General features: G+C 34.5%; 1 protein-coding gene across 1 annotated transcript; it reads left to right on the top strand.

Moving 5' to 3' along the window:
* The first annotated feature begins 13,122 nt into the window (after nt 1–13,122).
* LOC142440418 (olfactory receptor 14A16-like) lies at nt 13,123–14,055 on the top strand. Its single transcript, XM_075542866.1, has one exon. The coding sequence runs from the start codon at nt 13,123–13,125 to the stop codon at nt 14,053–14,055; it is 933 nt and encodes a 310-aa protein (XP_075398981.1).
* The last annotated feature ends 1,276 nt before the right edge of the window (nt 14,056–15,331 follow it).

The raw sequence follows: 15,331 nt of genomic DNA, 5'->3' as shown, positions 1-15,331 counted from the left end.
TTTTTTGTATGCATTATTACTTTCTAAGTTTATCTTTTGGTTTGCTGCTATTAGATATGGAAATAAAACTGATGTTTCCTATTGATCTTATATGTTGCTACCATGTTATGCTCATTTATTGTTACCCACATTTGTTTTGTTTATTCTTTACCATTTTATACCCATTAAGATCATGGGACCTGTTTCTTTAAGTCAGTTTTCTTTCTTCTCATTTTATGTATGTTTTTTACACATCCCTACCCCCACCTTCATCTGATGTGTTAAAAACCACCTTGAGGGAATGATAGTTCATCCTTTCCAAATATATATAATGTAAATTTGAGTTCAGGATTCACTAAAATTTCCCCATTACAGTCCTTTATTTTCTCTACAGGTACATGTGAATAAATTGCATTTTCTTCAGTGTCATGTTCAATAAGACTACAAGCATCCTGAAGAGTTCTAGAGCTATGGGGAGAATTTAATCAAGCCCATCAAATATTGAGAATATAGCCCACAGTGTTCAAGTAATGAGGGGTTAGGGTAAGCCAGATAAAGTATTGACCTAGTTCATATACTCTTTTTAGTTGAAAGACAATGTGAATGAACAAATAATTAAATAGAAAATGGAATTATCATTCACTCACTCCCTGACATAGAACTATAGAATAGAGTTAAGTAAGTCAAAAAGAGACAGTGGAAGAATGATATAATCAGATATCATTTTAAATGTATATTCTAACTGCTGATGGGAAAAGACACCATAGAAAATGCAAAGCAGACCCTTCCAGTGAGATGGCCACTGAGTAACACGTCCAGAGGGACTCTACAGAATTCAGAGCAGAAGAGTCACTGTGAGGAAAATTCCACACTGCCAGGTCACAGGAGGAGCATCATGAAGATAAGTAGACACAGATCCACTAGGTTTTCAGGAGTTGTGGGCTTTTGACTTACCTGTGTGGACTCCAGATAAGGCTTACCTTTAGCCCTGCCAGTCTCAGCCAGAGCCAGGATCCTTCAGCCACTTAAGGGGATGAGTTCCACACAGCTACAGCTTCTCCTCACCTCTGGGCAGGGTTGAAACCCCTCCAGCCACACCATTGGAGGTCAGCTATATCTTTACTTTTGTCTCGCTCTCTCTCTCTTTGCGTCCACACTCACAAAGGAAGTAGATATTAAAAAAAAACAGGGACAAGGGAACAATAAGTCATCTAAAATTGCTGGCAAGGAGGATGTAGGATGCCTGGTAGGCTTGTTCATGGGCAATGTAACCAAGAGGAATTACTGAAACCCGAACGAAGGCTGACATGGTAGTGGGACAAGAGTAAAGTAGAAGGGAATAGAGGAAAGAACTAGAAGGCAAAGAGCACATATAAAGGTCTAAATACAGGAATGTATATATGTAAATGTATTTATATATGATGATAGCAAAACAGATCTATGAACAGATATTTATATGTTAAGTATCAAGGTAGCAGACAGATATTGGGCCTCTATTAAAGTACTCCCTCAACACAAGAATATTTTGTTGTAATAAACTGGCATTCCACAATGCTCACTTTCCCAACAGGATCAATGAAGACAAAATGGATGCATAGCAAATGTGATAAAGAAAGCTGGTGGTGCCTGGCTATCAAAAGATATAGCATCTGGGGTCTGGAAGATAAACAAGTGGCCGTCTAGCTGATAAGTAACAAAGTCCACATGGAAGAAGCACACCAGCCTGTGTGATCATGTGGTGTCGATGGGATCAGATATAAGGCATCAAAGAACCAGAACAAAAATAATATCAATGTTAGTGAGGGGGAGTGCAGAGTGGAGACACAAAGCTCTCTGTAGACAATTGTGCAACACTTACAGAAGGGTCACAAGGAAGAGACAAACCAGTCGCAATGTACTATAGCATCAATGAAACATACAAATTTCCTCTAGTTTTTTAATGCTTCCTCCCCTGACACTATCATAATCCAAATTTTAGCTTACAAATCCGGCTAGACCAGAGCATGTACATGGGTACTGATAAGAGCTGGAAACACAGGGAATTCAGGGCAGATAAACCCTTCAGGACCAATAATGAGAGCAGTGATACAAGGAGGGGAAGGGAAAGTTGGGGGTACAAAGGGATAACCGAGCACAATAATCTATAAATAACACCCTCCCTGGGGGAAGGACAACAAAAAAGTGGCTGCAGGGAGACATCAGTCAGTGTAAGACAGGAACAAATAATAATAATTTATAAATTATCAAGAGTTTGTAAGGGGTGGTGGTGGAGTGAGGAGCTTATACCAAGGGTCCAAGTAGAAAGAAAATGTTTTGAAAATGATGAGAGAAACACATGTACAAATGTGCTTGACACAATGAATGGATGTATGGATTGTGATGAGAGCTGTATGAGCCCCCAATAAATGATAAAAATTAATAAAACCAACCCATCACACAAAAAAAGATAATGCAAAGAAAAAACACACATAGAAGAAGCAAACACTAATCAAGTTGCTATCAAGTTGATTCTGACTTCAATTTGATCTTTTCTTTCTAGCCTATTTTCTTAATGATCTTTTGATTTCTTCATAAATGATTTTCTTGATATCTTCCCACATATCATCAGGTTTTCTGTTCATTATGTTCAGGAACACAAGTCTTTTCATAATTCATTAGGGTTCAATGAATTAAATCTATTTTTGAAGTGTTGTCAAAATTCAGATGGAATAATTTACTCAGCATTCTATTTTGGCTCTTTTGGGCTTGTTTTAACTTTTATCAACTTGAACTTACATATAAACAATTGTTATTATTTTTCACAGTCAGCCTTCTGGCCTTATTTTGGTTGCTCAAATGGTCTCTTCACGCAGATGTAATCTATTTTATTTCTGTATAGTCCATCTGGAGAAGGGCACATGTATCGCCATCACTAATGTTGAAATAGGTATTGTGATGAAAAAGTCATTGATCTGGAAAAATTCCAGCTTCATTTCTATCATCAAGGCCAATTTCCAACTCCTATTCATTCTTCATTGTTTCCAACTTTCCTAAATTAATCGCCAGTAATTATCAAAGCATCTTGATTATATCTTTGATCAATTAATTACCAAATCATTTGACCGCATCTTTGATCAATTTCCAGCTGATAAAGTTGGTAGAATTCTTCAATTTCTGCATCACTAGCTTTAGTGGTTGGTGAACAATGGTTGTTTTCATTGGGGTCTCATGTACACACATAGATATTATCCTATCACAGGCTTGTATTTTACCCTAAACCTTCACATTTTCTTGTTAAAGATGAATTCCTCTTGAATTTCTCATTCCAAATAGTGTAAATGAATGATTGTCTGATTCCAAATGGCCAATCCCTGCCCATTTCAGTTTACTAATATGTTGGTATCTATTTTTATGCAGTGCATTTAATTTCTAATGACTCCCAATTTTCCTACACTCTTACTTTATACATACCAAGTTCCAATTTTTAATAGTTAGTTGTTTCTTCTCATTATGGGTCTTGCCCCATCAGCAAAAGAATGCCCCTTTTCCTTTATCCATATTGTCATTATGGGTGGACCTACTTTGATAAGGCAGCTTGTCCACAGTTATATTTGGGTGAGCTCCTGAGACTTTCTTCTCAAATGAAGAGTTATAGTCTCAAAAACCCACATGGGAAGTTCTTACCCTGTCCTACAGGGTGATTGAGTTGGGATCGACTCTCTGCCTCTGAGTGAGATTTTCCAACCCAAGGGCTCACCTTCCAGTATCATATCTGATAGTGATTCCTTTGTTTCCAGTGGCTAACTCCTCAGAAGTGACCGTCTGTTTCTTCTTCAATCTTAGTTTGAAAGTTCTGTTGAACAGGGTTCACCTTGGACCCTACTTGTATTTGAAATACCAGTGACAAAGCTTTCAGCATCATGGCAACATAGAAGCCTCTCTAATATGGCAAACTTACAGACAAGTCATGTTCATTGTAATACCGCATATTTTATTCTACTATACTAAATTTTCGATATAATTTACCAATTTAATGTGTACAATTTGGTGACTCTTAATATATTCAGAAGCTTTTATTACCAACACTGCTACAGGTTTTAATAATTCCAAAAATGTCCTAGGCTCATCAGTCACTTACAATCTTTTTTTATCCTTTTATTTAGAACTCTTACAGATATCAACACTTTCCATAGTTTCATCAGCACAAACTGTGCTGTACAAATGCTACCACAATCAGTTTTAAAACATTTTCTTTCTTCTTGAACTACTTGATATCAGCTCCCCTTTATCCCCTCCCAGGCCCACCCTAACCCCCAGGAACCCTTATTTATTTTTGCCCTATCTTACACATCCAATATATAAATTCACATACAATTCTGTTGTTCTATCCCATTGAGTGTGGTTATACAGTAATTAATGCTATCACCTCCCTATTCCACTCCCCCACCCCTGCTTACTTCCCTTACCTTCAGGCATCCATTAATCCTGTTATTGTTTCTGAAGGGTTATCTATCTTGGCTTTCATGTATCTAATAATCTTTAAGATACAAACAAATCTTCCGTAGCAAGTGGGGTAAAACAAATAAAAACCATAATAGTTAAAGTGAGGAAATATTTTTTAAAAATAGAGGATTTTTATGTGATTCAGTAGTGCTATACAGCACACTGGATTTATCATCCCTTCGGTGTGGCCTTTGTGAGAGACTGTCAAATATTCTTACAGAAATATTTTGGGTCTCCACTACATCCATGCCCCTTTGCACCGAGTTGGTTGCTTTTATTTTTTTAACTTCTAATACCTTTTCTTGAGGACACTTCATCATCACAAAGTGTGGTGTACTTCCATGTGGGCTTTGATGAATCACTTCCCATTTTACCTCCCCTTTGCTGCTAGCAGCCTCCAGTCTTTTGTTATCTTTCACGATTCACTTATTCTACAGATTACAATAAAGTTTAATCACATGACTTTTTGCTGTATGGAATTTTTTACTAAACAAACTTCTTTCAAGATTCATTCATGCTATGTAAAAGTTCTTTAATGAACAAAGAGAGAAGTATTATCATGATATGCTTTATGTTTTTAAATTCATACTTAGGGGAACAAAATATCATAATGCAACTGCACATTGCATTTTCTGGAAACCATGGAAACTTGCAAAATTAAAATAATAGTACTAATTATTAAAAACTATGTAAATATAAATCACAAAAATGAGCTATTTTATGACATCAAATAGACTGTAGTAATTGGCATTCAAATAATTTTAAAAGTTCATCAATCACCAAATTTAATAGGCTCTTGATAATAGTTTAGCAATATATTTTTGTTAATATGTACATAACAGGTATTTACATTAAGTAATGACATAAATAAAGTGTAAATATTAGCAATATTATTTATTGATAAAGGTTTGTCAATAAAATCAGATATGTAAAATAAACATGAGCTGTAGCATTTGAAAGGACAAAATTACCTTTATTTGGATATGGCTTGATTGTATTTCTATAAAACTAAAAAGAGCATAATGATGAAATGACAATTAAATAAGTAGCTTAGACAGCATACATAAATAAAATATTGTGTTATATATTTTGTGGCCGAAAGGCACGGCTTCCTATTAACATAAAAGGTACAGTCTAAAATCTCATAAGGGCAGTTCTATCCTGTCCTATATATTTGCTATGAAAAGATATTAACGTGAGTTTTACATTGTTATATATTATTAGAATAATATTATCTGTGGTATATAATAGAAAAATATATCCATGGTAGATGAATAAAGTATAATTTCAATATCTTGAAGAAAAGCTTAAGAAGAACTGTACACTGTTACTATAGAAAGTAAAATAAAATATGATGTTAGGAAAAAATGGGTGGGCCCTAAAAATAAAATTTACATAATTTTTTATAATCCAACCTAAATCATAAGAGAAAATGGAAACATTTTCAATCAAGTTTCCAAAACCAGAGTGATTAAAGAAAATATTTAACATATTTAAATAGATTAAATTTTAAGTGTAGGTCAAATAGCACCTGGGAAAAATTAAAATAATATTACTTTTTCATACAGGGGAGTATGGCATCAACAAAGACTAAATTTCCTAACCCATAGGAGTGTAAAGAAGACAATAAAATAGGGAAAGCTTGGGGAAATTAATCTTAAATGCAAATTTTGACAAATAGCATGTTCATTGTTAAAAATTCCTCAGGTTTTCTGTCAGTTAAATATCTGCATATCAGAAGAATAAATCATTACATTTTTCTTAACTCAATGTTCAGGAAATTTGTCCCAGTTAATAAACTAGGATAATCTGTCTTTCGAGAGTTTCTTGCCACTCTGGTGATAAATTAGTTAACTTTGATATGTTCTTGTCTTTCTGAGGAGAGTGTGGTGTTTAAGTTGGTTCTATTCCCAAGATATGTTCTTACCTAACTCAATGAGACCCTATTAAAATAGGGAGGAGACACGGGCTGTCAATTAATGGTTTATTCCACTCTGATTTAGTCTACTATAAGGCAAGATTGCGGATAAGATCATGTATTGAAGCTGAGTGACATTATATAGGATAAGCCTTGAACTTGTTTATTTCTCCTACTGCATGTTCAACCCAAATGAGATGTCTTCATTTCGTAAGTATTGCTTTTCTCATCTTCAAGGTATAGACAATAGCTCTTGAGAGACTCCGCAGTGACGTGAACAGGGAGGCCAAGTGAGTGTGTGATGAATATTAGCTGTTAGCATTATCCCCCAGAAGCTCACAAGAATTAATAAAGGAGATACTTCACAAAACCAGCTATTAACCAGCTATTGTGATTTTGTGTATCATATATCCAATGCAAATGGCTTAAATCTTCCTGATATGTCTATTGAAAAAGGCCTGGCATATTTTTTTCTGTAAAAATTATGGACTAGAAAACTCTTACATGGAGTCATTATGAATCGAATTAAACTCAATACACCCTAAGATGAATAAGCAAACATTAAAACATGAAGTTTTTTTTAAAATAAAGTGAAGTATCAGGCTAAAGAGGAAGATTGATGTGTCACTTATACAAAAACTATTTCATAATTACTGTTTGGAGTTTGGCTGAGTTCCCTGCATCTACAATTTTGTATAAAACATTCTAGCAAGATACTAGAAACCTAGGCTTTAGAGTGAAACAAAAACTGTAATGTAAGACATGGAAAATAATAATAATAATCTATAAATGATCAAGGGTTCAGGAGGGATGAATGGAGGGTGGGTGGGGAGGTGGGAAATGAGGAGCTGACACCAAGGGCTCAAGTAGAAAGTAAATGTTTTGAGAATGATGATGGCAACAAATGTACAAATGCACTTGACACGATGGATGGATGGATGGATGGCTGGCTGGCTGGCTGGATGGATGGATGGAAGGATGGATGGATGGATGGATGGATGGATGGATGGACGGATTGATGGATGGAAGGATTGTGATGAGTTGTACGAGCCCCCAATAAAATGATTTTAAAAAATAAAACTAACTCCTTAAGCTCTCGAAAGGCCCAAGTCTTCAGTATAATGGATATATAATGAGGTGGTCTGCTCAAGAAAACCCAAAACCAAACTCACTGCCATCATGTCAATGCCGACGCACAGTGCCTCTGTAGGACAGGGTAGAACTGCCTCAGTGAGATTCTGAGTCTGTAACAGTCAGTTATACGAAGAGAAAGCCCTGTCTTTCTTCTGTGGAGCAACTGCTGTACTTCAATAGCTGACCTTGTGAATTGCAGCCTAACACATAACCAGGATGTCATCAAGCCTTGCATACATGCAAGTTATATTAAATACTGCATGCGGACATCTTAGAAGGTGGCGAGTGTTAATGAGTGGTCAAAATTTCACTGTCCCAATAATGAACTTCTCAAACTGTGAATCATACTGCCTTTCATGCATTTTCCAATATTATATATAATATACAAAAATATCCATTATACATATTTGCATTGGCAAGCAAGTGCAGGGGGTGATCCCCCTACAGCCAGAGGTCTATAAGGCACAAGTGGAGATAGAGGGAGATGACAGCCAATGAACAATACAAATACTTAAACCAAGAGCTAATTTATTTTTGTTTATTTCATTAAAGAACAAAGAGAAGCAAAACCTGCTGTGTATTCTTTCTGTAAAAAGAACACTTTCAAGTACAAAGACTACCCATCTGCTAGTGGGATTTGTGATGGAGGAATGGTGCAAATAAGTAGGATGTTTCCTGGTGATATTTTGTGACCAACCATATCATGTGCTCTAATAAGCAGTAAGATTTGCTGTAATTCTGAGTCACAAGGTAAAGAGAGAGTGGTACAAAATGTGCCCCTGTATAGAGGAGAAAGTAAGTATACTACATGAGCAGAGAGTAACATATTTTACCAACCTCTCCATTTTACAACAAAGTTGGAAAAATGTGTAGCCATGCATCTGTATTAGAATTTTACTTTAATTTTCATTTATCCTACATTAAATTAATAACATTTAAAGCCTTTCATTCATCCCTTTATCTTATTACAATTATTTTGTGTATTTTCTTTCATTTTAATTCTTATCATGACCACTTATTCCAGGCCATTTTTTAAATAATTCATAGGTAGAAGGCTATCAGGATACTATCCCGACTTGTCTGTCTGCCAGAAAAAAATACATTCCTTTGAAAGTTAATATAAATGAATAACAACTTCTGTATAGAAAGTTCCATCTGTATTACTCCATCCCTTTTATACCAGGATCTTTTTACCCATATCCTCAATCCTCCTTTCCTTTTTATATTAGATTGTTTTGTAATCCTTACTAAAGGGTTTTCTCCTAAGCCGCCTAATAAAAGTTGGAAAGATTCTACATTGTTTACACCATGATGGTAGGATTAAAAGAGCTATTCATTTTTCCATGCTAAATATTCTCCAATGTAGCTTAATTCTTTAATTTGTTTTTATATACATACTGTATATCCTCATTTGTCCCCAAATATAGCAACGTTCATGCTTTTGTAATGTTTACTGAGGAAAATGTATATTATTTGTTGGGAAATTAAAATAAAATTCAAGACATTATTAAAATAATTAAAGCTCAATGAAGTTGAAACATGGCATTTGGTCTCATGCTAATCTCTGTGCATACAGCAAATAGCTTGAATGTAGGCTAGTTATAATATTGTTCATAGCTGGGGGTATAAAAAGAAGAGTAAATGAACAACTATTTTCTAATATTACAATAATAGATGGAAACCTGTCAATCTCATTTAACTGAGATTTCCATTCAACTACCATCAAGAGACTGGTGAAACTTGCATTAAATGAGTGATTTTAAGTAAGAAATAAAGATTAACTTTATGTGAGGAATAAAAGGACATTAGTAGGATTACTTTTGAGCCAGGAAATTGTGTCCTTAATATTTATTTGGCTTTCTGTGTAACAAAGGACTTTAAAGTTAAAAGAAGATACATTTTTTACATATTCTTTGTGACAGAATTAATTCTGACATAAAGAATTTGACCTCCAAAGACAAGTCAATATAGTTCCAAGTACATCTTTTGATTGGTGATATCATCAAAAGAGATTTTAGAAATATAACTAAAGAACAGGAAAACAGAAAAAATTATCTTTTAGGAGAAAAATTTTGCAAAATTTGGCAGTGAAGAAGGCAGATATTTTGTTTTTAGCTAGATGTAAACCAGAAATCCAAACTTCAGGGAACAACAAATCTCTTTCTTATATTTTAAAAATGATTTTGTTTATATTTTTAAATTACTATACTGAATTAACATTCTATTTATTCACTCTATCAAAGAGCATCTCATAGAATTTCACTCAATCCCTAACTATCCAGTTGATGCATGTTCATAGGGAGGGTACCTATATAGTATTTCTAAGGGTACAAATCTTTACCAAAATATTTGTGTTGGAATTGACTCAATGGCAGTGATTTTGATCTGGTGTCTGAGTTTCCCCTATGGAGCATTCCTGGATCTTAACCACAGAGACTGAGAAAGAAGGACTGAGAAGAGGTAATCTTAGTAGAAATACATTAATTTTTTGTAAGTTTTGAAGTAAGTTCAAGGAGAAAATGTTTGTTTATTTGTTTTGTAAAATAGAAAGCATTTATTAAGTTCAGTTTATTTTTGTTGTTGTGTACTGGTTGGCTAGTTTAATGACATAAATCAATGGGTTTGTAGAGAAAATAGATTAATTGGAAGGTAACAATATTTACCACTTTGAAGGCAGTTTGAAGTATATGGAATGGCCAAATAGATTATTACCCAAAATCAGTATATCATGGAAAATATATTTTAGGCAAATGACTATTTAGAATATTGCTACAGCTAGATTTGACTTTGAAGAGACGTCACTAATTTTCAAAAATGTTTATGTATTTTATGCCACAAAGTGCACTGCACTGAAGTTCAATGATTTGAGGATCATATCTAATGATTTATAGCAAACTAAATGCTTCTAGTATTTCTTCTCTAGGGTCTTCACACTTATAAATAGTCAACACCAAATTTTTGCTAATTTTTACTGATTATTTATATAATAATATTCAAAGTGCAACAGAAAATGCAATAGGATATTCCTGGATACATAAATTATATTAAAATAATATAAATGTCAATAGAATAAGAAAACCAAGAATACATTCAATGAATAGACAATTAGAAATCAAATAATAAGGGAAAATTCTGAATCTATTAAACATGATCTCACTGTGGGATTGTGCTTAGAATTCTGTTTTAATGTAACTCATAAATATAAAAATCAAGATGTCATGTTAAGATATCGTTGTGTATTTTCATTGTATAATAAATGCAGAGCTACAAATTCACAGAGGAAGGAACAATTCTTCCTTTGATATGACGGGAACGAGAAACAAAAATAAAGTGGGCATGGCTTCACCCTGTTGTACATAGGGTTGCTATCCATTGGAACTGACTCAACAGAATCTAATGAAAATAAATGATTTTAAGAAATGTTCTTCTCCTTGATAATTAAGCAGATAATTGGACTGAAATCCCCTAATATACTGGACCAGACAGGAAGCCAACAGGGCCAATATTGTGGAAGCTACTTAAAGACATACATTTCTAGCACAAATTAACATGAATATTCTTTTTGCAGAACTCAAATATTTCTGTTATACTTAAATTGGTCATTAAATTTAGAGTCAGATTTTGACAAACCAAAATGTAACATAAAATAATGGAGAATGAAGTTTAGTTTCCTATTGTCCATGTTCAGAATAAATTGTTTAATGTTTTCATCTAAGATAGACCAAATCTATTCTTAAGGTTTCATTCTATGTGTCAATGATTGCTATCTACTCAGATAAAATGTTGTATAAAGAGTAGTATTTCTAGTATAGGTGGGAATAGAAGTAGTATGGGTACATAAAAGGAACACATGCCAACCACTTTATTTAACTCACTGATAACTGAAAAATAAGTAAGATATTCAACTGGTTGTCATTAATTAGTGACCAGACGTCCCGCTTTTGGTGGGACAGTCCGATTTCTAACAATTTTTCCCACATCCAGCGGCATTTTTTAAAAGTCCAGATTATTGGAAAGAATACACAACAAAGCTAGGGTATATGGTTTTCGGTTGCCATGTGGCTATTTTGCCAGGATATGAGTTTTATCAATGGTGTCCTGCTTTACCAATGTTAAAATCTGGTCACCTTTCTTTCATGATGAAAGGACAGATAAGCAAGGTGAATTTTTTCAAATAGATGCCAATTGAGTTATCTACCAAGAAAATATAAATTGCATTCCATTATAATAAAAGTAATTGATATTCCTATGGACAGTAATTAACATAATTAAAAGTTCTACAACACTCCCACAATCATTAAAGATAACAAAGAAAATCAAAGCTAACAGTGTATTACACCGAGGATTCAGTTCTTGTTTCCACATTTCAAAAATGTCTACGTGTTTCTTATATTGCCATGGTGGTTAGATGGTTTTCTGTCAAGTTGTAGATGTATGAAAGTTAAGGGTGGAATCCAACCTGTCAATCAGGCCATAGACTGCTGAGGCCTCCCTGAGGGTATGGACTTCTCATAAAGGAGGAGATGGGGAAATCCTCTTCTCTCTGTCTGCCACCTTGTCCTCCTACCTACTTTGACTCTGCTGTGACATTGAAAGCTGCAGTCACCCTGCCATGTTGTCAATGATGTTAGATCCCCACTGCGCTGACCATCCTGTGACCTTCCTGACTTCTGGTTCATCATTCTGTGTCACTGACATGGGACTATGTAAATCTTAACAGGTATGAATAGAGTAGTGAACATGAGACATTTTGACCTATGGACATGGATTGGATTTGACTGGGATGTCTTCTTGATATATAATTACTTCTTGATATACAGCTCATTCTTATACATATATGAGTGTCACTGGATTTGTTTTTCTAAACCAGCCTAATGGAAAGAAAATGCTAATGAGTAGAATATATACATTGATCAAGTTTATAATATCCAATATTAATGTAAATAATTGGTAGATGCACTTTTTAATTGAATCAAAATATTGATCTGAAGAGAATGCTAACCTTCTAACTTGAATAAAATAATAGTCAACAATGTATCTAACACCAAAAAAATTGTAAAGGGTTGTGCTGAAATTTGTGCTGAAGATTACCCCAGAATATGTTTTTTCTTATATTTATCAATATACAAAAGTAAACCTACTCTCATCAAGTTGATTCTGAGTCATATAGGGTAGAATTTAACTGCCCTGTAAAGATTAATCTTTAGATAAGCAGATTGCCACCTATTTTCCTGTGAAACATTATAGGGGCTGACCTACTTATTTCATTAGCAGCTGAGCAATTTAAGCACAGCACAATCAAGGCCCAATATCATTACAAGCTATGAAAGATTCTGTTTGAGTAGATTTGGAATACAGCCTCAATCAGCAGAGACTTTCAAGGGTTTGGGACTCTGATTTGGACTTGACTGATACCCATTTTCAATCACTCCATTTAATGAGATAACTTGAGTTAAATAACTTGGTGATGTTTGTAATGCCTCAACTATATGCACATATGAGTGGGTAAAAGAAAGGTTAAGAAATTAATTTAGTCAACAGCTTTAAACAAATTATAAGTTTTTCACTTTATTTATTATTTTAGTGTAATTGATTGAACATCCAAAGAAATGAACAACTTCTCCTCTGTGACCATGTTCTTCCTCATGGGATTCTCTGATGTTCGGGACATTCAGATCGTACATGCGGCCTTGTTTTTGTTTATATACCTGGCAGCCCTACTAGGGAATGTTCTCATCATCACCCTTACAACCAAGGATCATCGACTCCACACGCCCATGTACTTTTTCCTGAAGAACTTGTCCTTTCTGGATCTCTGCCTCATTTCCATCACGGTTCCCAAATCCATTGCCAATTCTCTCACTAATCACAACACCATCTCATTTCTTGGCTGTGTTTCACAGGTATTTTTCTTTTTCCTATTAGCCACTACAGAAGTATCTCTGCTCACCGTGATGTCTTATGACCGCTACATTGCCATCTGCCACCCACTCAGATATGAAACAATCATGAGCCAGGGAGCCTGTGTGCAGATGGCTGCTTCCTCGTGGGCCAGTGGAGGTCTCAACGCAATCCTGCACACAGCTTCTACTTTCTCCATGCCTGTGTGTGCATCTCCAGAAGTGCAGCAGTTCTTCTGTGATGTCCCACAACTGCTTTCCCTTGCCTGTTCTTACAATATTGTAGAATTAGTAGTCATTGGACTAAGCCTTGTGTTAGATTTTGGTTGTTTTGTATTTATTGACATTTCTTACATTCACATTTTCTCCACTGTCTTGAGAATTCCATCCCAAGAAGGGAGGTCTAGAGCTTTTTCCACATGTCTGCCTCACCTCACTGTTGTGATTCTCTTTCTCTTTTCTGGCTTTTTTGCCTATCTTCGACCTTTACCAAAATCTCCATCATTCTGGGATTTGCTTGTGTCAGTATTCTATACTATAGTGCCACCCACCATGAATCCACTCATCTATAGTCTGAGAAATAAGGATATGAAGATGGCACTGAAGAAAATGTTAAAGGACTGTAATTGCCCTTCAAATTAGAAAAGTTACTGTCATATACATCTTGATCTTGCATTCACTCTTATAATTGTTTCAACCAACTGATTGCATAATCCAAAAATAATTTTGGATATTTAAAGTAGTAATAGTAAAAGTCTTAGTAGTATAGTGGTTAGGAGTGGCTTTAATTGAAAGACCCATAGTTGGGAAACCCACAGGGGCACATCTACTCTATCCCACAGGGTCACTATGGCTCGGCACTGACTTTATAGCAGTGAGTTATTATGAAAGTAAGAATTATCATTAAAAGTTTGGTTTTACACGTTATATTGCATTAAAAATACTATCACCTAATCAAATGGATTGGAAAACCAACGATATTGATTATAATATGACAAATATATATTGATGCTGTTAAGTAAATAAAGAAAAACAGAAAACCAGTTACTTTTCCAGTTAAGTCTAACACATTCCCCCAAACCCATGGGTGGAGAGAAGAACTACATTTCATAGGGTTTCTGTTTAAGCAAAGGATATGTAGTAATGTCCTTGATAAAAATTCTAGGATACATTCCCTGAGTTTTGTCCAATAGAAATCTCTCTTTTACATTTTGTTTTCATTGTGCACAGTTCAAGTTCATGTTTTAAATTTACCTATTATCTCTTGCTTTTTATTATAAGTAGTAAGAAAAAACTATTTGGCCTCTCTAAGATCTTGCTTGAATTTCTCCTGAGCCAGATATTCAAGTTTATCATTTAAAATTATACCATCCACTATTTATTTGAACATAATGCAGATAAAATTATTTGCTTTAATAAAAAGTATTGCCTTTATTCCCATGGCCAATTACATATTCCTTTATAAAGCTTTACTGGGTTTAATTCTAGGTGCCTAGAAACAGTCTGTTGTTCATGCCATTTATAATGGGACTTTACCAATAGTGGGGAAATGTCATGATCTTTTAATTTCATTTTTCCATGAACTTTTGGAAGTTCCCTTGTCTCCAATATATGCTATAAGACAATAGAAGTCTTTATAGCTCTCCTCATTTCCTTCTCAGTCACCACGAAAATTGTCTTTAACATCTATAATTCTACAAATTATCTCTTAAAACAATCCACATTCTTAATATTAGGAAACTTGAATCTCTTCCAGCCTCTATCTATCACTCACTTATAAAACTGCATCCATATCCTAAGTATCTGTTACAACAGCAAACCACACCTCCATGACTTTATTCTGTCTTAGATATCTAAACCAAGAAACACAAACGAAATCATTTTCTTCAATTGCATTCCAACTCCTAGCAATCAGAGG

This window comes from Tenrec ecaudatus, chromosome 2 (genome assembly GCF_050624435.1).
Source record: "Tenrec ecaudatus isolate mTenEca1 chromosome 2, mTenEca1.hap1, whole genome shotgun sequence".
Lineage (NCBI taxonomy): Eukaryota > Metazoa > Chordata > Mammalia > Afrosoricida > Tenrecidae > Tenrec > Tenrec ecaudatus.
The sequence above is the reverse complement of the archived record's forward strand: the minus strand, read 5'-3'. Positions and strand labels throughout refer to the sequence as shown.

Excerpts from the sequence above, each read along its gene's own strand:
- LOC142440418 (XM_075542866.1), top strand. The coding sequence starts at position 13,123 with ATGAACAACTTCTCCTCTGTGACCATGTTCTTCCTCATGGGATTCTCT.